The 24,143-nt window shown below is 45.6% G+C and overlaps 1 protein-coding gene across 3 annotated transcripts in view; it reads left to right on the top strand.

Moving 5' to 3' along the window:
* Window positions 1-23,876, top strand: part of col4a6 (collagen, type IV, alpha 6) — a 50,966-nt gene extending 27,090 nt beyond the window's left edge. The window contains exons 4-49 of one of the 3 annotated variants that reach the window (XM_088294724.1): window positions 1,475-1,552; window positions 7,262-7,396; window positions 7,494-7,538; window positions 7,822-7,941; window positions 8,019-8,081; window positions 8,803-8,838; window positions 8,925-8,987; window positions 9,069-9,104; window positions 9,181-9,222; window positions 9,299-9,388; window positions 9,596-9,649; window positions 9,724-9,786; window positions 9,856-9,900; window positions 9,982-10,035; window positions 10,199-10,268; window positions 10,354-10,464; window positions 10,543-10,704; window positions 10,921-10,971; window positions 11,780-11,866; window positions 11,960-12,117; window positions 12,221-12,403; window positions 12,471-12,654; window positions 13,964-14,008; window positions 14,249-14,320; window positions 14,923-15,030; window positions 15,983-16,201; window positions 16,277-16,435; window positions 17,627-17,797; window positions 17,881-18,024; window positions 18,607-18,726; window positions 18,798-18,979; window positions 19,290-19,353; window positions 19,431-19,505; window positions 19,584-19,691; window positions 19,763-19,870; window positions 19,951-20,022; window positions 20,154-20,273; window positions 20,372-20,488; window positions 20,570-20,731; window positions 20,843-20,941; window positions 21,017-21,169; window positions 21,325-21,441; window positions 21,518-21,709; window positions 21,776-21,947; window positions 22,037-22,151; window positions 23,005-23,876. In XM_088294724.1, coding sequence (XP_088150850.1) covers window positions 1,475-1,552; window positions 7,262-7,396; window positions 7,494-7,538; window positions 7,822-7,941; window positions 8,019-8,081; window positions 8,803-8,838; window positions 8,925-8,987; window positions 9,069-9,104; window positions 9,181-9,222; window positions 9,299-9,388; window positions 9,596-9,649; window positions 9,724-9,786; window positions 9,856-9,900; window positions 9,982-10,035; window positions 10,199-10,268; window positions 10,354-10,464; window positions 10,543-10,704; window positions 10,921-10,971; window positions 11,780-11,866; window positions 11,960-12,117; window positions 12,221-12,403; window positions 12,471-12,654; window positions 13,964-14,008; window positions 14,249-14,320; window positions 14,923-15,030; window positions 15,983-16,201; window positions 16,277-16,435; window positions 17,627-17,797; window positions 17,881-18,024; window positions 18,607-18,726; window positions 18,798-18,979; window positions 19,290-19,353; window positions 19,431-19,505; window positions 19,584-19,691; window positions 19,763-19,870; window positions 19,951-20,022; window positions 20,154-20,273; window positions 20,372-20,488; window positions 20,570-20,731; window positions 20,843-20,941; window positions 21,017-21,169; window positions 21,325-21,441; window positions 21,518-21,709; window positions 21,776-21,947; window positions 22,037-22,151; window positions 23,005-23,265 — 5,085 coding nt within the window. In that variant the 3' untranslated portion in view covers window positions 23,266-23,876. The remainder of the gene's footprint in view (window positions 1-1,474; window positions 1,553-7,261; window positions 7,397-7,493; window positions 7,539-7,821; window positions 7,942-8,018; window positions 8,082-8,802; window positions 8,839-8,924; window positions 8,988-9,068; window positions 9,105-9,180; window positions 9,223-9,298; window positions 9,389-9,595; window positions 9,650-9,723; window positions 9,787-9,855; window positions 9,901-9,981; window positions 10,036-10,198; window positions 10,269-10,353; window positions 10,465-10,542; window positions 10,705-10,920; window positions 10,972-11,779; window positions 11,867-11,959; window positions 12,118-12,220; window positions 12,404-12,470; window positions 12,655-13,963; window positions 14,009-14,248; window positions 14,321-14,922; window positions 15,031-15,982; window positions 16,202-16,276; window positions 16,436-17,626; window positions 17,798-17,880; window positions 18,025-18,606; window positions 18,727-18,797; window positions 18,980-19,289; window positions 19,354-19,430; window positions 19,506-19,583; window positions 19,692-19,762; window positions 19,871-19,950; window positions 20,023-20,153; window positions 20,274-20,371; window positions 20,489-20,569; window positions 20,732-20,842; window positions 20,942-21,016; window positions 21,170-21,324; window positions 21,442-21,517; window positions 21,710-21,775; window positions 21,948-22,036; window positions 22,152-23,004) is intronic. The other 2 variants (XM_088294726.1, XM_088294725.1) reach the window with 2 other exon arrangements.
* Window positions 23,877-24,143: the final 267 nt, after the last annotated feature.

The raw sequence follows: 24,143 nt of genomic DNA, 5'->3' as shown, positions 1-24,143 counted from the left end.
GTGAGGCGACAAGCAATATAGTCAAATCCTTTTAAAATCGTTAAATCACACTATGATTTGAAATTAAAAAAAAAAAAATGGCATTAATCCATTGCAGCTTTTGGCCCCAATAAAAAAAATAAAAAATATATAATGTGTATTTAATGTTCTAAACAAGCAATTCACATTCTTGTACTTTTTTGTTAAATGTCATCCTTCAAAAGAATTAGAGTAATAATAGATTTGGATTTTTTTTTTTAAATCAGTTCATTCTAATTGTTTTTGGGGCAGGTTTGTTAATTTAAAATTGTTAATTTTTGTTTCGATATATTGTTTTGAGTATTAGTTTTAGCTTTCTTTAAATATGAAGAGTATTTTTTTTCGAGTGCAAGATGCAAAAAAAAAAGAGGTCACTAAGTGTTGTATGATAGTCAAGTCAATTACAATTCTCAAACGTCCTTCTTCTGTACCGACGTACAGCAACACCCAAGTAAAATCATTTCAAATGGGCCCTGAAAGTTTTTCGCTCTAATATATAATATATATTTGTTTTGTCTTCCTCATTTTAGCCTTGAGACAGACCGAATAAAACATTTTTTGTCACATGACATCAATTGAATGGCCTCGTTTGTCTCACCGCAAAAGAGCTGCAGTTCTTTGTGGTGTGACAGTCGGACAAACAAACTATTCCTTTGGACGTCCCAACTCCTCTCATCTCATCAGTACAGCACTAATACTCGCCATTCTTTCCGGAGGTGAAAGAATATTTGACATTAAAACGTTCACGACTTTTCATTGTGTCAAGTGACATTCATCTCAAGGCCCCACTGTAGCATAAAAAATATTTCCAAGGCCTGAACTGATACATATGATTTTTTTCCCAGGTCATCTTATGCGGGCTATCACGTCTAGACCACCTCATGTTGACTTACGGGTGTCCTACTTGTTATACGGTCCAAAAACACATTGCCGCTTTTCATTTTCTCATAACCTTCATCCTTCCAACATGTCCCACCAGTTCCCCCCATGGCTCCTTTCATCCCCAGATCATGCTCAAGGGCCACCTTTGACCCCAAGTTGACCCCAAAAACAACAGCGGGTCATACGTAGGGTAAGGACGTGTCGTTTAAATTCTTGCTCGAAGCTGAAATGGACATTTTTATCCATCCGCCTCCCACCATGAGGCCGAACTTGTGAACAGAAGCCTAATGTAGACTTGATATGAGCTTTTGTCACTCATATGTCAGATTATAAACGCCGTCTTTATGTCTCCGATCAAGTCTGAAAGTGTTGTGTGATGTTTGCGAGCAATCTCAGGAATGCCACCCTGAGCAGCAGAGGTTAATCTGCAGTTCACGCCGAGTTTGTGAGATGCAAAACTCTTCATGAGGCCGTGTGCGATGCGGGAAAATATTGGAGGTTCAACGCCAGCTTCGCTATCAAATATTGCAAAAAGCAACTCACAAATGAGACGTCCGCTTGTTTGTCTCCGCAGGGGGATAATTCCAACGAGCCGTGTTCCGGTTTGGACTGCAGCGGCGGTTGCAGGTGCAACCCGGAAAAAGGAGCGAGGGTGAGTCTTATTTAAGGCATTGTTTGATTTGGACTTTTTTTCGGCGTCACTTTCCAAACTGCTTTTATCAACACAGAGTACTTGAATCTTTTTTTGTCTCTGCTCTTCGCTTTGCGTTTCTTTGCCGTCCGCACCCAACAATATAAATTTCTGTCAGTCACCAAAAGGCTACGAGTGCCCCGTTGCACGCCATTTTTGTGAAATCGCAAAGATATTATATTACCATCATTACGTTTAGCAAAGTTTTTTTGATTTAGTGAAAATAAAATAAATCCCAGAATAGGAGGTTGGAAATTGGATTTTTATGATTTTTATTTGAAGACCATATCGCATCGCCTCCTGCTTCAGTGCTGACAAGTAGATGTTTAATTTTTTTTTTTTTTTTGACACCATAAGCGGGGGAAATGTGGTGACATTAGCACTAAATCCTTTGCTGATGCCTGGTAGAGGGAGGGAGCGCCCCCCCCCCCCCCCCAGGTGATGTCCAAACACACCAGTGAGACACAATCCAGATGTCCTGTTGGTTTTTCATTATGAACAGCCGAGGGGCTTTACGTTCTCAAGAGGGTCTTTAGATCTTTGTTGATAGTATCTGTGCCATGTTGAATTCATTTGATCTGAAAACATCCTCTCCCATTGGGTGAACAGCAACGGCCCGAGAGGTCATTGTTGAAGCGAGAGCAAAATAACGTGCGCCAAGTTGGAACAACGAAGCCTTTACATTTGTTGACACAAGGAGATTGAAGAGTGAAAGAAGACTAAACAGACAATCACGGATGAGGGTGGAAACAAGGGGCGAAGAGAAGCACGAGTGCCGTCCCTTTCAAAATAAGGGCATGGCGATAGTGGTGCTGCGTCTCAGTGGGATCGAGCGATAACAAACCAGCGATGAAACCTCTCTATAGGCTCCCTTGATTTAAATCGGCAACCCTCATTGATTCCGCCTTGACCGTTCTATAGACGTTGTGAGTTGAATTTGACATTTTTGTCTACAAAAGCCCCCGAAAAGAAGCAACAGCCAAGCTTGTCGTATTAAATGCATGCACACAATGGCTCCAATTGCAGCCAGATAATGAAAGTTGGCAGCAGCACCGGACAAGCATGAATGAAGACTTTGATCTATTTTTTTTCTTTTTTTATCTTTCAATATAAGCACCACATCTCTCATTCTCTGTGTGTGTGTTAGCGCTATATGCATGGCCACTCCTCTGTGTCTGCGTGTCGTGATGTACACACTATTGTACAGGACGGTCTTATCAGCCGCAGTCTTTCATCTAAACATTTTTCCTGGCTCACACGCATGAAATTGGGCCCCTTCATGGCATGTTGTCTTCTCCTTTTGAGGTGATTTTTTTTCTTTTTTTTTAATCACTGTGAGGCTTCATGTAAACACACTCAGGCGTGTAAAAATGGTGCAAACGATGGCCGACGCACATCCACTCCCATATGGGAGGGTCAAGGGGTTTTGGGCATGGTGAGACCACAAGGTCAAGGAGAAAGACAAGGGATGAGAGTGAGAAAAGGACCATGTGTGTGTGAGTGTGTGTGCGTGTTTGGGCGAGTGTTCCTATGAGAAAGATCGAGTGAACAAGTAATTGTGAGTGTGTGAGACCAAGATAATAATTTGTGAGCACATTTTTGAGAAACAATGTGTAAGATTGAGAGAGCACAAGAGCGTGTGCGTGCGCGTGCGTGTGTGAGCGTATATGTTGGTGAGGGAGTGCCAGAGAGAGAGGTTTGAGAGCATTATCGTGTACGGGGAAAGCTTGTGCGGTAATTAATCACACACACGCGCACACGTGCACGTTCACCCACAAACACGCGCATAAACACAGAAAGAACCAAGCGGGCGCTGCAGAGTGGCTGTCCCTTCCAATGCGCTCTACCGCCATCCTGTGGCTTTCCCCGGAATTGCAAGCCATTTTGAAATGACATTTCACGCATCTTCTCCCACCGAAGTTGCACTGAGAAACGTTGCAATGAATGAAAAGAGATGAACTAGGGCAGCTGATGGTACCTTGAATAGAAATAAAAGCCACGTGCGCACTCACCTCTGACTTTTTCAACACACGCAGACACAAACGTTCACACACGTGCAGGAATGCGCAAGACTGCTTATTAGTCGTGATTTTTCCAGTTTCTTGATGATCATGACGACGCTGCGGTTATTTACGATGATTTACGTGTTATTTACGTGGTCGTTAAACCTGTAGGCGCCTCACCCTCTAAACTCGGGGGGGCTATGCAATTACATTTTTGCGCTTGTATGTGTGTGGCATGTCTATGTCTGTATGTGCACCGGGAAAATGCCCGGTAACTTGATGTTTTATAATATTATCCTGTGGTCTGACCTGAGGTGGGTTAGACGTGAATTTCTCTTTAAAGAGTCGGAGCCAATAATCTTAAATACCGTAAACCGTTAGCATCGCTCCATAGTGGCTGTTTTAGAATTGACGGGTTTTTGAGCACAAATTTGTAGCAACACATGTAGAAAGATAATCTAACAATACTCTTAGGTATAAATTTTTTATCCTCATTAGCCATATTGCAGCATCTTACAAAAGTAGAAGTGCTATTCTCCATTTTTGTTTGCATTACACTGCCTCCCAGTGGCCAAGACGGGCACACCATCATCATCCTACCGCTCCCAAATCGACGAGATGGCGCTTCATGAGAAAATCCAAAGTGCTTTCGGTCATCTCAGTTCAATTCAGACAAGATGGCCATTAAAGGAGGCCTAAACATCTGTTATCAGCGTTCTTTCTGAACGCCAAATGGCCTTTCAACCAGCCCAGCGTGCCAATTACAAGTGCTGTTTGCGCCTCAAAGGTTGCTGTCACCTGAGAGGGAGGACAACGAGGGCAGGCTTGTTTTTAGCACAATTACACCTTTTACACCACCGAAATACGCATGCCTTCACTGAGCCTGCGCCACCCTCATCCACCAAATGCCGTTCATTTGCCAGTTCTTCCCCGGCAGAATCACCAGCGCCACCAAATTCTGCTCCCATCACCATCCGACAGTGAGCATGCAGTGTGACAGTTAAATCTTTGCCCCGCCACCAGAACAATACGACTGGTTAAACCCCTCGACGGCCTGAGGGTGGACATCCAGGACAACACGCACACTTTCACACGCACACTTACGCACACACTCAGCCGCCCCGAAACTGTCTGTCCAAGCGCCGTGCCGCTCCAGGAAGTGAGGCAGAACCTCGATGGGAGCGCTAAGTCCAGAGAGCTTAGCCGCCCCCGAAAGGCCCCATTGTGCCCTTTGTGCCGGAGGGGATTTGGGCCTACAAACTGACCACTCTGCTGGAAGATGATGAGTGTGGAAGGTCCGCCGAGGGCTGACCGGAACGTCGACTCGCTGGCATGAAAACACAGGCCGCTTCCAAACGCCCCGGCTCGTCTGCGGCTGAAGGTGTTGGCACTTTTAAGGCGCTTTCTCCCAGCCGTTATTGAGCCAAGGCTTGTGTTTTACATCAGAACATCACCACCAAATGGAATTGTCACAATCCATATCCATGGCGTGGTTCACTTTTGATGGTCTCGATTTATCGCAGGTTTTTCGATAATTTTATTTATTTATTTATTTATTTTTTTTACATGGTCTGATTTTACTCTCCCCTTGCGGAGCAAATAAGCACGACCCCGGAGGACAGACTAACTTAAAAAACACAACTTATTTTTGGGCCTCATTTAACTTTAAAGGGAAAGTGTGGAAAATGCACTTTAGTGGTGAACTAATTGAAAAGTAAATAAAGTTTTAAGCGCGTGTATTTTGAAGCGTGCTCACTACGATGCCTCAGCGAGGCCGAACTTCGCAAGCCAACCATTTCTTCAGCAGAGGTGCAAGCAATATGTCATCACAATTGACTTGTCGCCGCCCTTGGACTATAACTAGCCTTTACTAAACCTCAGATTATTAAAAGAAAAAAAATGTAGTTGATGTGATACATGTTCTTTTGCATATTGTTGAAATTAATTGATAATTAAAAAAATGATAATTAATCGATAATTAAAAAGAATGAAAATTGAAAAATCCTAAATTTCTACCCACTGTCCCTTTGAAATATAAATGACTAACATTTAACACAACAATGAAAAAAAAGAAAGTTAACCCCAACTTAAAGGGGAAGTCAATCTAAAAAAAATCTTTGCAATAAAATGTTCTATGCGCCTTCACTCGTCTAAACATCGCATTCTGATTAATATCGCGTTTGCGGAATATAAGTTAAGGAGCAAAATCGGCCATTTTGTCTCTTCTGTCGAGTGAAAATGACATCACAGTTGCTCAGGGCTCAGGTAACACCTGTTTTCTGAAGCTGCGCCGTGATTGGTCCTTATCTGAGTCCTGCGCAACTGTGATGTCATTTTCAGTCGACGGAAGTGACAAAATGGCCGCCCCCTTGAGATGGACAAAAATGGGTGGATTTTACTGCTGTACTCATATTCCGCAACACAATATTAATTAGAATGTCACGTTTTGACTAGTTTTGCCTGCATAGAACAAATTATTGTCAAGAAAATTTGCGGTGGACTTCCCCTTTAAAGATCGAAGGGAAAGCAACTTACTTACATTGTTGCTATGCAGGTCGGTCCTGTCATTTATATTCTCAAGTTTTTCCAACTTAAATGACCCCAAAATACACGTTGTGTTTTTCAGTGTCTTGATTTGAAATGTATCTGAATGAGCAGTTCTCCCTTCCAAACTCGATTTGCGTCTTTCATCACCTCACCTCTATTAAGTCCATCTCCCCACTTCAACTGGTACTTGACCTTCCAAAGCAAACGTGACCTCCCATCACCTCAAAATGGATACTAGATAACCTTCTCTGACCTCACCGACGGGACTTGGTAATGTCATCGATGCGTGTTCGTTCCGAGGCCAGCAGGGTGAACGCGAAGCCGGAAGGCCTGGCGTGAGAGAAAGTGGGACAACTGGCACATTTGCCTCCGTGTGAAACCAGGTGTGGACGTAAGATGCAAACCAGACGGCGCTGACAGGCCAAACCCTCTCATCACGTCAACATGGCTGCCCCGAGGCTTGCAGCACGCCCACGCCGGTCGAGTCACCGGCGGCATCGTTTGTCATCAACTCATCATTAGTTCTCACAACATGACTTTTGGCTCAAAGGTTGCATATTGCGCTCACCTAAGAGCAAATACGAAGTGCAAACAAACACTTTAGAGTGTGTATAAAATAGATTATACATGTGGAATATACTGTAAGCATTACATCGAGGCCTCCAGTTCATTTTTCAGCTGTGAAATGAAATCCTCTGACATCTGACACGCCCTTCTCGCTCTCCTTCCTCCTTCTGTCTCCTGCGTTTCCTCTCACCTGCTGAAAGGGGAGCGAATGGCGTCAAATACCCATCATCATCGAGTGCGCGTGAGCGAGAGTGTGAGTGTTTGCGTGCGTGCGTGCGTGCGTGTGCGCAGGGTTGGGCTTTTCTCTGCTGATCGATGTTCGTGTCATTTTACTGCCACTATGTGGTGGATATGTAGAATTGCAGCCTGAAGAACACAATTCTTGAGACTTCCTGCATTTTTATATACAATCATTGTATTATAATTATTTTATCAAAAAATGATTTCATATGATTTATTTAGACTTTATTATCTTTCCCACCTCATTTACAAATGACATGGTGGATATTTTAGAACAATACCAAACAGGTGACCTTGTCTCCTTTCCTCTCAGGGTCGTCCAGGGCCTCTTGGTGAGGTTGGTCAGAGTGGGCCAGAGGGGCCCCGCGGCAGCCTGGGGCCTACAGGGCCCAAAGGAGAGAAGGGCCATATTGGCTTGAAAGGACCATCCGGCCCCAAAGGAGACAAAGTGGGTGTAAAATTCTTCAAAATAAAAGAAATGTTGTCGCATTAGTGACTTTAAACAAACAATTTTGTTTCATTGACTGATTTGTTTGATTCAACAGGGACCAATGGGAGTGCCAGGATTTCAAGGAAATGATGGCGTACCTGTAAGTCAGCACCGTGCAAAACTAACTAAGTCCTAGAACAATTGAAATAGCTATCGTTAAGGATGGACGTGTACCGATATCAGTATCTGAACGAGTCCTAAACCTCCCTAACTACGAGATATAAAATGTTCAAAACTGGAAATGAATAAAATGTCAAGCCAAAACTTAAACTGAAGAAATTAAATGAAAAATGATAAATAATAAATAATAATACTAAACCCTAGGAAAGGATAGTTGCCTTCATCCAAGTTGAATCTTCTTTTTCCCCACATGGACGTCGTAGGGTCACACTGGTCAGCAGGGTAGCCGAGGACCACCAGGACTGGACGGCTGTAACGGGACCAGAGGGGAGCCCGGATATCCTGGTTACGGGACCGGAGCACCCGGGCAACCTGGATTCGCGGTAAGGACAGATCTGCGTGTTTGCAACCTGAATAAAAATTTGGTGCTCAGTCAGGATGTTGTACTGTGCTCTACCAGGGACCAATCGGGCCAAGGGGTCAGAAAGGAGAACCTCGATACATCTCGGAAGGCGGCGTCTCTGTGAGTTCTCACTGAAAATTTTGTGATGATGTGTCAACTCCTAACACAATATGTCTTCTTTTGATTTATTTTTCTTAAATATTCTTATTTATTTTTCTTAATACTAAACGTACTTAATACTGATTACAAAACGATTGGTGTATGTTTTGGCAGAAAGGTTTTTCTTTTTAAAACATCGATGTCGAAATCAGGCGTCATTGCCTGCAGTATTACCTTTGGCCACCAGATGACGCCAAAAATCTGCTATGTAATATTTGTACATTTGCCCGCTTGGAAGCAGAGGTGGCTCACATTCTGCACTTGTGCAAAAGTACAGAAACTTCTAAATATAATCTGTCGAATAACCGATTTATCTTCATTACTTGAAGTTTGCAATTAAAAAAAAGATATATGTCAAAACACTCATTCTAAATTAACAGTGGTAATACTAGATGATTTGGATCTGGCGAGAAAAAGCAAAAATTCCAAATTAGCCAATAAAAAAATGTGTTTTTCAGATTAGATTGAACTACAGAAGTTGTTGTTTTAGGCTGTCACAAGACAACACATTCAATGCTCGTCATTTGTGTAATTAAGAATATTCGTCAGAATGTCTTAAACAAGGCCACGGGTGAGGAATATCTTACTTTTAAGTTGTCACAGGTGGTGGAATTTATCGTTTTCTATTTACATATGATCATCATCCGCTGAGGTAACAACTGTGTCGGCGTGTGTGTTTCAGAGTTTTCCTGGTCTTCCAGGAGAAGACGGTCGACCTGTAAGAAATTGTACCATTACTATTTCCTCAACATGTCCCCCATTTCGTGATCCCATCCAGATTTGAAAATGTGTATGTCACTGCAGGGCACCAGAGGTCCCGACGGTCCAGTTGGGTTCGCTGGTCCACCAGGGCCGGAGGGATATCCCGTACGTTCAAGAAAACGGCACAGAATATTTTCACATGAAATGATTTGTGATGCTGAGTGAGGTTGTGTTGTTTGTCTTCAGGGCCTGCCTGGTCCTCCGGGTCCACCAGGACCAATGGTAAGCAAACAAACAAACAAACAAGACTTTTTAATTCCGAGACAGCTCCAAGTGCATCTTGTCCACTTTTTTTTAGGGGAGTCGTAGTGACGGATATCAAGGCGAGAAAGGAGACAAGGTGTGTGTCGCTGATCGCTGAAAATCTCTCCATCCGTCTCTGGATCGGATTTAAATGTGTGTATTTTGGCCTCCAGGGCGACTTGGGGCTTCCGGGACCGAGTGGTACTCCAGGTGACGGGTCTCTAAGAAGCGAGCAAACCCTCACCATCTATAAAGGAGATAAGGTAGAGAGGAGATAGGATACATTTTCTATTTTTTTTTAAGAAATTCTCCAAATTTGTCCCCCGTATTGCACGAGTTTCGATTAAAAAACAACGGGAAAAAAATTCCTGTTAGACGTTTACCAATACAAGACAATACAACGTTATTTATATAACGCATTTCACAACAGCTGGAGCTGTAAAAAAAATGTTTTTGTCTCTGCCTGAAAGGGTGAACCTGGACCGAAGGGCATCCGTGGATATCCTGGGAATCGCGGCGCCCCTGTAAGTGCTCTTCCTTCAACGGCATCTGAACAATTCTGCCGTCGTGAACATTGATCATTTTTCCTCCCCTTCAGAGCCCTTTTGGTTTCCGCGGAGAATTTGGAGAGAAAGGAATACCCGGATACCCAGGGGCAAGAGTAAGAGCTTCATGTCTTGAAACGAAATACAGCAATGAATTAAAATGTTATTTCCTGCGGTGCCTTCAGGGTCCTCCGGGCTTTAACGGACCTCCTGGCCTACCAGGACAACAGGTAGAATTTAAAACACACACACAATTATTTGAAATGTCCACCTCTCTGGCAAAGCTAAATCCAACATGTGTCATGTCACAGGGATACAGAGGCACCCCAGGTTTCCCCGGGCAACCAGGATACAGCGGAGCCAAGGTAGGCGGAGTCCCACATGCTTTCCGTTTTCATTTTGTGCCACTTCCTTTTTCATTCTAGTCTTAGATGGTCAAGCTTGACTTGTGATACAAGTGATGTGATCTCTGTGTGTGCGTTCAATAAAAGTTGTTCTAAATGCTGTCAATGGTGACTTGTCTGTTAGGGTGACCAGGGGGAACCGGGACTCCCGGGACCACCTGCTTTTGTCAGCGGTCCAGGCACTTCTGTTCAAGGTAAAGTCCGACACGGCGTTGAACTGGTATTGTTGAAATTTTTGTTTCAAAATTTATTTTTGGGGGCGTTTTCTTTGGCACCCAGGACCACCGGGTGAACCGGGCTTTAACGGACTTCCAGGTGCACCTGGAGACCAAGGATCTCCCGGGTTTCCAGGCCCGCCAGGCCCACCAGGACTTGGTGGTTTTGGTTCAGGTAACATGCTCGGACTCACGCGAGTAAGTATAACGTTCATTTGATTAAACTGCCTTGACTTTGCTGATTTCTTGTCAGGATTTCGTCCCCCCAGTTCGGGTTTCCCAGGGACCCCGGGCCCAAAGGGAGAGAAAGGTAGCCCTGGCATACCCGGCTATGGCACTGAAGGACTGCCAGGCCCCCCTGGTCTTCCAGGGACACCAGGGCCTCATGGACTTCCTGGACCTCAGGGCCCCTCCGGTATGCTGAAAAAAAACAAAAATTCCCTCATGTCATAGGTGGTGCGGATTACATGAAGCACGTTCTGTTTTATCCTGATGATTGCATTAACCTGATGTTCGGGATATAGCAGCGCAGGCGTTACGCATAAAACCATTGAATTGAAGCCGCGAAAGCCAGTTGCAAGTTTAGCTGCAAGACAGAAATCCCGCCTGACTGACTTTACTGTCCCCCAAGGCCGACCTGTTGAGCCCTGCGTCATCTATCCCGAGGGGGAAAGGCCCGCTGGTCAGTCAAAATGCAGGTATCCCCCAGGTAGCAGCCATATTGCCATGGTCGCCATGGCAATATTTTTGCTCACCCGGGCGAATATGCAAATACGAACCAGCCCAGCAAACTCAACTTTCAGCAGGCGGTAGCTTACCTCTTTTGACTCTGCGCAAGGTGTAGTGGTAATTTTGGCTTACTGGTCTCTTGACTGCAAGCTGCTTCTCTCATCTTTGGCCACAGGGTGTCGCCAGTGAACATAATTCATTGATTTTACTTGCAGTAGGAGGGACACATGTAGAGACACTTTGTGTTTGCATTCATTACGTTCATGCAAATTAGGCAGTAATTGCGCAATGCAGCAATAAAATGAACTTTATTTTGTAAGCGCACCAAGTTGTACACATTAGATCCCGATAGGCACATGAGGTTACAATTGTAGGCACAGCAATGTAAAATCAATGAATTTGGTTCATGCTTAATGTAAAGCTGTTTTGTATTGAATTAAGAAATCAATCTATTGCTTAAAATAACCTTGCAGTTCAAGCCTGTCAAAGCTATCGTGGCCAATGAGAACAAACTAACCCCGATTTCACACTGCGCACTGCACTGCGCCGCATAGTCCTCATTGGACTGGAAAATTCATTTGTGTTAAGACCCACTGTAAGCAATAAGCTTTTCCAATTTCCAATTTTGTTCCCTGAGCCAGTGCAGGTGATGCCACTTGCAAAAACAGTGTGAAATCTGAAAGCCACCCGATTTCTAGGCTTGAAGTTGCTTTTACGTCCGCTCTCATCCACGCTCAGTCAGCGTGCACATGTCGTTGCAGTTTCACCTGGTGTCAGCGTTCCGGGGGTCCCGGGGCTGCCTGGTTCCCGAGGACCGCCGGGCAACCGAGGATATAAAGGATTCCCAGGTACAACACGCCGGCGAATCAGCAATCAAACGCTAAATGATACTTTAGTTCTTGTAACCCATGACGCCTCCTCCTCGTCCTCCGCTCCACAAGGGGATCCCGGAGACTGCAACTGTATCGGAGGCGGCTCCTCTGGGCTGCCTGGGCTTCCTGGATCTCCGGGCGTCAACGGCAGCCCCGGCTTCCCTGGACCAAAGGGCGAGTCCGGTGACACCGGCACACCTGGCTTTGGCACCGTTCAAGGACCTCCTGTGAGTACAATTTGAACCCTTGAACGAGCACTTGTTCTATTACTTCCCCACCTCCTTGTTTGTGTTCGTGTCCAATCCGGACCAAATTGTGCTCCTCCCACAGGGTCGTGCTGGTGAACGTGGTTTCTTTGGCCGGAAAGGGGAAAAGGGGGCGTCTTACTACACCAACTTTGGTTTTGGAGTGAAAGGAGAGCTCGGAGCGACCGGCCCCAGAGGACCTATGGGAGAAACAGGGACACCAGGCAGGGATGGATCGCCAGGTTTCCCTGGAGCCCCTGGACCCCCAGTGAGTGCTTCAAAAACACATCAGAGGAGGTTGCTTGAGAAACATGATATGTGGCGATCCTCCTCAGGGCGACGCTGGCTTCGGCACAATTGGAGAGAAAGGTTTCCCGGGGTTCCCGGGATCCAAGGGTCGACCTGGAGGACCTGGCGAGCCCGGCGGCGGCATTGCGGGTACACCCGGTTTCCGGGGAGAATCGGGAGAACCCGGTTTTCCGGGACTGCCGGGGCCGCCGGGTTTGCCCGGACCAAGCGGTAAGTGGTCGTGGACGTTCTCTGCGTGTGTGCGAGCGTCTGTGTGTCATATTGTCCCTACAGGCTGAAAACGGGAAATCAAACATCCATCATGAGCGTTGCCCTCCTCCTGCTCCTTCAGTCGTTACCATAGCAACCACGCCCAAACACTTTAGGAGGGTTACACAACTACCTCGTGGATTCATCCGAAAACTTTGGAAGGATTTTTCTCTCCCAAAAGCAGCTTCCTGCCCTTCCCGCCTCGGCTGCTGCCGCAAACTGTTAACGTCACGATTAATGGTCTCCATTAATGAGCTTCTACCCTTGCTCTATAATCTCTCTCGTTGATAAAGCGCTTCATTAGTGCACTGATTGTTGCATCGTGATGAAAGTGAAAAAAAAACAACTGCCACTGTGATTCTTTAGCCTCAGAGGATGTGGATAACAATTTTGTTTTCGCTTTGAATCATTTGTATTATTATGACTTGAAAAACAGAGGTTGTCAAATTCATTTTTGCTGTTGGGGCCACATCAAAAATCATAAAAGCCAAACCAGCTTATTATTTTATTACACTTGTGATTCACTTTCTGCAGTCTCACTTTATCACAGATTTTTCAAATCATATATTTTATTTAGCAGATTTTTTTTTGTGCTTTATTGCAGGATATAAATGCTACGACTCCCACGTCACTCACCGGGCCTTTTAAAGCCACACACATTCAAAGTTTCACATACTACAGTGTACAACGTGCGGATGGCAGCCCCACGTGGACAAAAACAAACACCTGCTTCTCACATGCCATTGGCATGTTCGTAAAAAAAAAAAAATGATGCGGCCATCCGGATGAGTTTGACACCTGTACTCTAAAAATATCCCACAACTGATCAAAGTTTTGCCTCCTCCGAGGCCAAACGACACAAAGTTTGCTTACCCGCAGAAATGATTGTGTGCTGTCATAGCGCAATGCTAATGCTAAACTACACGTTTTTTTTTTTTTGTGCTCTTTAATATGAACGGTTATTGTCACTGGCGGGAGCAAAGAGACTGGCGTCAAATTGCTCTTGCAATAAGTGCAATAACCTGTTTGGAAGCATTTGGACAAGCGTTTTGAAATATGCTTTTGCCTTAACCAGATGAGCCTTAAGTCATCATCCAATGGAACGGATTGCTGATGTTTTGTTTGATGAACAATGATTTGGCGCATGCAAATGACCCTGATTGGCTGTGTATGCTGCAAATTTCTACCTCTCTCTTTCTTCCTCTCCATTTCCACCCGTCCATCCATCGCTCTGTCCCGCTGACGTCCTTGTGCACGTGCATCTGTCCAGGTGAAATCAGCTGCGGAGAGGTTATTGACAGCGAAGAGGGAACGGGTGGGTAATGAACTTTTTTCATCAGCCGGCCAGCGTAACAAGCTCGCACCGGCTCTCGGGAGCTTTAGAGCGAACGAAGCGCTGCTCGATGTGACTCGCAGGGAGTCAAAAAAGGGTTTGTGTGTGGCGTGAATGCAGGCGGCAGACGGTCAACATCAATTCTGTGACTGACTTCTCGTTTTGGTTGTGGGTCTGCATGTACTGTTGGTCCACTGGCTAATTGTTTATGACTGCTCCCAGGCCAAGTGCTTCCCTGCAGCATACCGGGTGAGGCGGGACAGCCCGGGTTTCCCGGTGTACCTGGACGACCAGGTAAAAAAAAAAAAAAAAGGCACAAACTCTCATTTCCAGTTTCTTATTTACTAAACCTCGTTACCGACAACCTCGCTTGATAAAAATGTCACCCGTTTTTTTTTTTTCCCACTAAATGGAAAGCGCATTTTTAACAGTGGCATTTAAGAATAAAGTTGTTTTTTATTCAAATGAATCAAATATTTACTTTTTAAAATGTATTTTATTTTGAAAAAAATAATGCAAATAAGTCTTTGCTGAATTTTATTTCACAAAAATGGGCCACTTTTTTTTTTTTTTACTACAGTTTTTTTTATGTAAAGATTAGAGTTGTAATGGTAAAAATCTTAATATTTTTAATCACCCTTGTTTATAAAGAAAATAATTACATTTGGGGACCTGCAGTCCCGCAATCTTGTGACAAACTTGAATACATACTGTGCTGTGATCCATGTTTTTTTTTTGTGTGTGAGTTATTGAAGCTAGATAACACAAATTGACTGGCAAAAGTAACGCGCTCTAGAGGAGTTGTGACTGGAAAATTTGGCTGTAACACATCATCACTGTTACAGAAGAATCGCACCAATCAGCAAAGTATCATGGGAGCTTTTTGTATCTGTCAGGTCCAAAAGGTCAGCCCGGCTCGCCGGGGGGCCCCGGGCGTCCAGGATTTGACGGCGGCAAAGGAGAGAGAGGAGACTCCGGTTTTGGAGGACAACCTGGGCCACAAGGTAACCAGCTAATCATCTGAATGTTATTCCCGGATGAACCTAAAATGCGCTGGAAACTTCTCAGATGAACTGAATTTGACCTTTTCTGACCTTTGATTGCAAAAAATGTTTCCAGTGCTTCTTGCACAACTTGCTGTTCTCTCAAAACACTAACTTTGTGGTAAAATCACTGGACAATGCGACCAGAATCTGAACTCAAGTCAGAACAAGCACTAGATTCCGTAGAAAAGTCTTAACTAAAGTAAGTATTTGTATGAAAATCACTTGGCACAAACTGAAGGTGGCTTATTGTCAGTGGCGGGCCGTGCACTTCACACGTAGGCCTTCAGTGAAGTCGTGCTTAGTCCAACTTGAATCAATCCAACTCATAATACCAACATTTATGACACCACGGCTGGGCAAATAATATACAGAAATACACGTCTCTCGATCGCTCTGTCTTAAAAATTAAATCCACACTTTTCGCTCCTTCGGCCATTGTTGTTTTAAAAAAACAAACAAGAATATATTTAAGATTTTCAATTTTCTCGAGATCTGATTGGCTATCGCGACTGCCTATCAACTGTATGAGCCCCAGCGCTCACACAGAAGAGCCGCCCGCACGCTTGTATCTGCAGGCCTCGGAAAGAATAGCGCATCCTACTGGTATTATGAAATCTGCCTGGCAACACGAGCTAGCTCAATTCTGATTGGATAAAAACTCACACCTAAAAATTCGACACTAGGATAAAATATGACATCAATGTGAAGAATATGATCATGATTTCTTGATTTTATGTTAGGCCAGCAGAGAAGGCCTTGCAGGCCTTGACCGTCCACCACTGCTTATTGTACCACATGAATCTTGAAATGTCGGGGCTGTCGTAAACCCAACAACACCATATTTGTGACTCATTGAAAAATGTAGTTGAACCAGTAAATATCCATTGATCGATTTTGCTTCCTCCCGCAGGTTTTCCTGGTCCCAGAGGGGACGCCGGAGTTCCCGGTGTCCCAGGACAGAGTTTCGATGGCGGCAAGGGGAAGGATGGTGTCCCAGGACGCCCTGGAGCCAAAGGCCAGCCCGGAGATGTCCTGGGAGCCACAGGGGGGCCTCCAGGACAGGATGGATTTCCCGGAGGCCCCGGAGACAAGGGCCAGCCCGGGACACCAGGAGTGCCCGGATCCCCCGGTGCGTCATGTTGATGGCGTTACAGTCGCACGAATAGCGCGGACATCATCTCAATGACCATTTTGGTTTGATCAGGTTTCGACGGACGCACGGGTGTTCCCGGCCTCAAGGGCGAGCGTGGAGTTGATGGTTATCCCGGTCTTCCTGGTCCTCCTGGACCGCCAGGCGATCCAACCGTGGAAGTGCCCGGTCCACCGGGAATCGATGGCAGCAAGGGCCTAAGCGGCTCGCCAGGTGCGGGAAAAAGCTTCATGTTGTCGAATCCGCCACCATGTTCAATGCTTGAAGAAGGAAGAGGCGCAAATGTGATGGTTTACTGTTAAATTGTCACTTTCTTCATTCTCCCCATTTTTTTGAACCAGACGTCATGGCACACGTTTTGTTGTGTTTAAACTCACCCCAAAGATTCTCTCCCTCTCTTTGCTTTTCTCTTCCCACGTCTTGTGACTTTCCTCCTCCTATCTTTTCCCGCCATCATCATCTCCATCCATCCTTTCATCCCTCCACCCGTTTCCTCTTGGTGTTGGCTCGTTCCAAATAGGCTGTCAAGGTGAGATACTCCCCCTTTTCCGCATATTTATCCATCGCTAGTCCCACCCGCTCCATCTTTTACCGCTTCCATCAACGGCGTGCACATCCAAGCTCCGGCTCAAAATGTCCATGAATGCCGGACGGAGGAGGTCAATTGAACACTTGGTGAGCAACATTTGTTTTGGGAGGATTTGTGGACATTTTAGCTGTGAGTCCTCTGGAAGTGTTGTCCTTTCCAGCTGTTCTTTTGCAACTAGCGCTAACATTTTTGTAGTGCATTGACACGTCGGAGTGTCATCTGTCATTCTGCCATTTCTTTGCGCTAGGCTTGTGTGGCCACAAACTCAACAAGGCTTCATTCTTAAAAAAAAAAAAAAAAAAATTGGCATTTTCATCACGTTCCACTCACTCAGTGGACATCTTGAAAATTCTTCTTTTTTTTTTTTTTTTTTAAGAATCGAACGGTAGAATTTAGTGACTCCTTGGTGGTTTGAATATGCTAATTTAGTCTGGAATTGCACTATTTTTAGTCACATTTTTGGGGACAGTGCTCATACCTAAAATCATCAACTCGGCTCTTATTTCCAATCAATACCACAGATGACGTTAAGTGTGCATTTTCCAATCAGAGTGCAATTGCAGCCATATTGTGCAGAATTTATGCTTTTGCTGTGTATTCACAATTTGTGTGTGTGCAAGAACAAAATATTTGAAATGCTGTTGAAGGTGAGACTTAAAGCAAATTTGCAATCAATTCATAGTTTTGCATTACTTATCATGAGTGATTTTGGTTGCTTTTGTAAACAAGAATGTGTTTTTTAATCCCGCATACCCTTTCCCTTCCTTGACGAAAATCATTCAAGACAATAATATACCGTATCCGTCCTCCACCAGGTTTTCCTGGTCGAAAGGGAGAGAGAGGAGACTCAGGTTTCCCAGGGCCCGCTGGTATGAAGGGCACCCCAGGACTACCCGGAACTCCGGGCTCACCAGGGTCAAGGGGACCCCCTGGGCCTCCAGGACCAGGAACAAGGGAGGGGTTGCCAGGAATACCAGGAAGGAAGGGTATGCTGAAGCTGGCATCTGATACCGTCACGCTTAGTTGAAGGCAACGGGCAGCGTTGTCATTTTTTTTTTTTTTTACACAGGTGAACCAGGTTTCCCAGGGGTGACAGGCTTCCCCGGATCACCCGGTCGACCTGGGAGTCCAGGATTTCCTGGAGGGAAAGGAGTGCCTGGGGGGCCTGGAAGAGATGGACTTCCAGGCGGGCCCGGCTATACTGGACACAAAGGTAGTGTGTCCAGTGCCGGGATAAAGACGACCACATCTGGGTTTTATTGTATATTTGGTTCACAAACTGTTGTTTTCGACAGCCATCTTTAGTGTTGCTATTTTGGTCGAAAATGCTTATTATTTTCAGTCGCATTTTAGTATGTGATAGTTTTAGTCAACAAAAATTCCAAAAGGTTTTAGTCTACTTATAGTAACAAAAATATGACAGCATTAGAATCGTAATAGTCTTTTCACAAATGTATATTTGATCAAGCCTTTTGATAAAAGGACGGCCTTAAATGTCAAACAGGCAAAACAAAAATGCTATGGTAGATTATTAATCACATGACTGGCACCCAACCTACACTTCATTTTTTTTTTTATTATAATGCAAATGTCAAAATAATGTAACAATTTATCTGGACTTTTTTTCTGTCATCCAAGAGCCATGTTTAACAGTCAGTGTCATGATATTGCCGTGACAAAAAATTGCTGTCATAATTGACAAAAATGGGGGAAAAAAATCCTAAGCCTCCCAAAGCTACGTGAAGTTCAGAATGTCAGCCAAACGAATGTCCATGTATCGTATTCCCCTGTTTAGGTGAGCCAGGGCTACCCGGTCCTGCAGGTCCGCCTGGCCCTCCAGTTTCAGTGGTGTCGACCAGAGGAGATCCAGGAACACCAGGAGGCGGTGGCCTTCCCGGCTTCACCGGACCCAGAGGTATACGTTGGTTCTTTCCATTTCCATCAGACAAGAGAGGCGCAAGAAAAAAATGTCTTTGTTTTCCCCAGGTGACAAAGGTTTTCCAGGCCTGCCGGGTCGTCAGGGTCTGCCTGGACTTCCAGGTTTTGCTGAACAGAGCAAAGGCCTGCCGGGACAGCCCGGTTTCCCCGGGCAGCCGGGATTTCCCGGCGGCCTTGGCCCTAAAGGTGAAGCCGGAATCTTGGGATTCCCTGGCATGTCTGGACCGAGGGTAAGGAAAGACTCACAAATAAACTTACACGGCTCACATAAGGTTAGGAATGTCGGACTTTGAAATTGCGTGACTATCAGGTATTCGTGGAGGCTGCCGATACCATGTACCGATTCTTAAGACAACTAAATCTGAAATCTCTGCCATGAGGTGGCGTTTTGACACAGTGGTATTAGCATTTAGTTGGGATCGGTGAGTACTAACGAGTGAATATTTGAATCAGTCTCTTAATTTGGTATTGACCATCCCTAGCAAGGAGTGTACAACGTATATGTTGAGGCGGTGAGCTTCAAGTTATTTTACTATCCAGGGAGAAGACGGCTTACCCGGTATCCCTGGCAATCCTGGACAGTCTGGTCGTCCTGGTACCAAGGGTGAGTTCAGTTTCACATCACACACAATAACTTTTGAGGGTTTTTTTTTGTATTAATTTATTATATGTATTCCACAGGTCAGCCTGGAGAGTCTTATGGCTATCCTGGCGGTCCTGGCTTTAAAGGCCAGCCTGGAGAGTCAGGATTTCCAGGTAAAACTAGAGAGAAAAGTGCAACCCACAAGCCCTCCATCCCCTTGCGTTGATTGATCTAAAACTGTGTTCCTCAAGGTGGGCGTGGCAATAGTGGCGCTCCTGGGGATGATGGCTTCCCAGGAAGTCCCGGTTTCTCTGGTGTCAAGGGAGCGCCTGGAGAAGCTGGAGGGCCTGGAATAATGGGTGGGTGCAGCAAAGACTTAGTTTGGTCTAGATATGGATTGACCAACTCATTTCTGCATTCATGTTGGCAGGTTCACCTGGTTACCCAGGTCCAAAAGGTCAGTCTGGCTTCCCGGGAAGAAGAGGGTCTGATGGAACCCCTGGTTTGCCCGGAGGCCCTGGAGGTCCTGGACCTAAAGGTCAGACAGAAACATTGTTTTTTTCTATTTTTCTGAGTGAGACATGAATGCTCGACTGAAACACTTTTGTGTTTTTACAGGTCTTTCCGGAGCTCCTGGTTTGGACGGACTTAATGGCCTTCGTGGACCTAAAGGCATTCCTGGGACGCCTGGTAAATATTTCAATGGCAGGAGAAAGATTAATTCTTGAATAGAGACCTAAAGGACATATTGTTGCTGTTTATTTTGTTTGTAAATCTTACGATGATTTCTATTGATTGTATTTATTTATTTATTTTAACAGGGGCAAGTGCTGGAACTCGACAAGGTACCCCTGGTGTTCCGGGGTTGAAGGGCGAGAGAGGCGTCTCTTACCCAGGAGCACCAGGTTACCCGGGACCTAAGGGAGAAAGAGGAGCGCCAGGTGAGTCAATCTCAATGAACGAGACAGACGGACCGACAGATTATATACAGATAAGGTTTAACATAATTGCGTGTGGGCTTGTGTGTGTGCATGGTCAGGTGGTCCTGGACTCACAGGATTTCCAGGTCGACCCGGACTCCCCGGTCGATCAGTCGTCTCGGCCGTCCCTGGGCCATTGGGAGATCCTGGCCTCCCTGGCTTGGATGGAGAGTTCGGTTAGTGCTGGCCTTTCATGGCATGTCCTATCGACACTCTTGGCTTTTTCTTGTCTCACCTTCATCTCTTCTTCTCTTCAGGTTTGACTGGTCCTCCAGGCCTTCCTGGGCCACCCGGTCCAGGCACAGACCAGGGAGAAAGAGGTGATCCTGGACTCCCGGGTTTCCCTGGGACACCTGGTAGGAAAGGAGAGCCAGGAATCCCTGGTGGCCCCGGTCTCTCCAGCAGTCCTGGCTTCAAAGGTAAACTTGGGCTTTTTTTGAGATCTTCTTCTGTGTGACTATTGTTTTTTGTTTTGTTTTGCGGGTTTTTCCACTGGGAACACTTTTTAAACTATGAAACTTACTTTATAGGACTCCAAGGTGACTCTGGATCCAGTGGCGTACCAGGTCTAAAGGGTTTTTCAGGTGACCCTGGCTATTACGGAGGCAAAGGAGCCAAGGGTTCCCGAGGTAAGGAGACTTGAAAAGTAACAAATGTGGAGCAAGCAACGATGAACATTTGTTTCTTCTTGCCCACCTGCTTAGGCCCAACGGGTTCTAAAGGTCGCCCGGGTATCACACTACCCGGGAGAGTTCCTCCGTATGAGCGAACCTTCGGAGATGAAGGTCCTCCTGGTAACCCTGGATCCCGTGGTTTCTCTGGAGGTCCTGGTCAGCCGGGAATGCCTGGACGCCCAGGTGAATGTTTACAAAATGAGATGATTGTGTCGTACTTTTATTTATCATATGCCGTGGTACCTTGACTGCCCCAACTTACAAGCTTTTTGAGTTTCCTGTCGTCACTTGGTTGATTATTTTGAAGTCACTGCACAACCATTCCCTTTTCACCTCAGGTCCAAAGGGACGTCCCGGTTCTGTTGGCAAACTGGGCCGCACTGGTTCTGTTGGTCAGCCTGGACCAATTGGTGAACCCGGCCCTCCTGGCTTCCCTGGGGCCACTGGAGATCAAGGTCTACTTTAGTGATTTTCCTCCCTTTGTGCAAGAGATCCATGAAATAACATCATTGCGTGTTCGTCCTTTCTCAGGCCTTCCCGGTACTGTCGGTCGGCCCGGTAGTCCCGGCTCGGTGGGCCGTAGCATCAGTATTGGCTACACTTTGGTGAAGCACAGCCAGAATACGCAGGTCCCCATGTGTCCTCAGGGCATGGCCAAACTGTGGGACGGCTACAGCTTGCTTTACGTGGAGGGTCAAGAGAAGGCTCACAACCAGGACCTCGGTATGAAAACGTACCGGAAGAAGTAAAGTTTGCTGGAAAGGACGCTTATCATCTTTGTGTCTCCAGGTCAGCCGGGGTCTTGCCTCCCCAGGTTCAGCACCATCCCCTTCCTCTACTGCTCCCCCAACGAGGTGTGCTACTACGCCAGCCGCAACGACAAATCTTACTGGCTCTCCACCACGGCGCCCATTCCCATGATGCCCGTGGCCCACAGTCAGATTCGACCTTACATCAGCAGGTATTGAATGCTTTCCAACTCTGCATGTGGAGAATTCGGCAATCTTTCCGCTCTACATTTCAAACTTTTTCTTTTTTTTTGGCCCCCAGGTGTTCTGTGTGCGAGGCGCCATCTCAAGCGGTGGCAGTCCACAGTCAGGACTTGACCATTCCCAACTGCCCCCCAGGCTGGAGGAGTCTCTGGATCGGCTACTCCTTCCTCATGGTAAGTACTGATTTATTGTTACCTTGTCATCTTTCAACATTAGATGAAAAATAAATAGCTTACAAATTGTTTATATTATTATATTTATTAATATTTATGCAGTGAGGATTCCCTGGAACTTCCGCTAACCACCCGGGCTAAACTTAGCCACTCCCAGACATACAAAGATTTTAAAAATTATAATGCAGTGAACACTCTCCGAAGCTTCCGCTAACAAACCCGCATTATATTTAGTTCCTCCCAGACATGCAAAGATCTTTAACAGTCAAGATGTGTCACTTTAACTACAAATTTCCTTTTCAGCGCCATCTTGCGGTATCTTAGATCAGCTTTCTTGTCAGCACAAAAAAAACAGATACAAATATGAAGATTCTCGAGCTCTTCCGCTAACAACCCAGGCTAACTCCCAGGCATACAAAGATCTTAAACACTTGAGTTATGTCCTTTCAGCTTCTACTTTCGGATTATACAAAGCTGTGGCGCTTTCATGTGGCATCGCAGCTCAGCTTCTTCAGCAGAAAAAAAAAATACTTTGGCTCTTCCACAAACAACCCGGCCTAATTTTGGCTCCTCACAAATACGCAAAGATCTTTAACAGTTGAGATGTGTCACTACAGCTACAACTTTTCCTTTGAGCGCCATCTTGTGGTATTTTAGATCAGCTTTTTTGTCAGTGCAAAAAAAATAAACAACAAAAAAACTATACAAATATGGTGAAGACTCTCGAGATTTTCCGCTAACAACCCGGGCTAAACTTAGCTCCTCCCAGACATACAAAGATTGTGTTACCTAAACTGCAAGAAATGCATAAGATTAGCGTGATCCAAACAAAATGTTTCCAATTTCAATTCAGCACACAGCAGCCGGGGCCGAAGGCGGCGGCCAGTCTCTGGTGTCGCCCGGCTCGTGCCTGGAAGATTTCCGGGCGACACCGTTCATTGAGTGCAACGGTGCCAAGGGGACGTGCCATTACTTCGCCAACAAGTACAGCTTCTGGCTGACCACGGTGGATCCCAACCGCGAGTTTGTCTACTCGCCGGCGCAGGAGACCTTGAAGGGAGGCCAAGAGCGCTCCAAAGTCAGCCGCTGCCAAGTGTGCAGCAAGGTCTTGTAGGAAGAGGCGACGAGGAGGCGAGGGGGGAGGAGGGGGGAGCAAATGAATTGACGGAGGATGAGGTGATGGGAAAATAAATCTATAAAAGCAAGAACATGTGACTGAAAATGAGCCTCCTCTGCTCGACGAGAGTTTTTAACTTGTCATCCCCTTTCCGAATGAGGCGGCGAGAATGAGAATGGGGGGGGGGGTGAAATGAGTGCGAGGGATAAAATGATGAGAGGAGCGTTCTGCTCTCCTCGAGATTATCACTGACAATGGTGCTAAGTGTTTCGTGTTGTACTTTGTAATACGTCTTTGCTCCTGCGGGCGGAAATCATTCTCGGCTTCCTCAGAGCGTGCCGAAGCTTCCGCAAAGCGCCGCGCCGCGTTAGGCGCTGCTGCTGCTGCTGCATCACTTGTTGGATGCTGATTGCTTCCTAAAATTTGAATTTGTGTCTGAGCTGATTTAACACCCAGCACATGCAAAAGAAAAAAAATATATATATAAACAAGTTTGTGCTGAAATAAACATGACAATAGTTTCTAAAAGCTTTTCTTTTTATTTTTTTTGTAACGACTGGCTAACATTCATGTATACTTACACGATGTGCATGCTTTCATCCGATGCAAAAAAATTTCTCGGGACTGTGGTGACAGTATTATTTGGGAGCAGTGTGCCCCTATTTTTTTCTGTCAGGCTGCTCCCTGCAGTTGTAACAACACAGCAGATTCAGTGCATGTTATATGTTCAACGTTTCGGTTTTCAACTTTTTTTTGGGGTTGTTTTTAGTTGGCATCTATGTTATTTTTGTTCTTCTCACCGGTGCTACTTGGAGCTGCAGAAATCAAAGCGGCACATTTCCACAAATCTCCTCGCACGGCTAACCAACACCAGT

The sequence above is a fragment of the Idiotropiscis lumnitzeri genome, chromosome 4, assembly GCF_059441095.1.
Source record: "Idiotropiscis lumnitzeri isolate Australia: NSW breed Sydney's pygmy pipehorse chromosome 4, RoL_Ilum_1.0, whole genome shotgun sequence".
Classification (NCBI taxonomy): domain Eukaryota; kingdom Metazoa; phylum Chordata; class Actinopteri; order Syngnathiformes; family Syngnathidae; genus Idiotropiscis; species Idiotropiscis lumnitzeri.
Note: the sequence above shows the minus strand (reverse complement) of the source record. Positions and strands in the feature narration are given on the sequence as shown.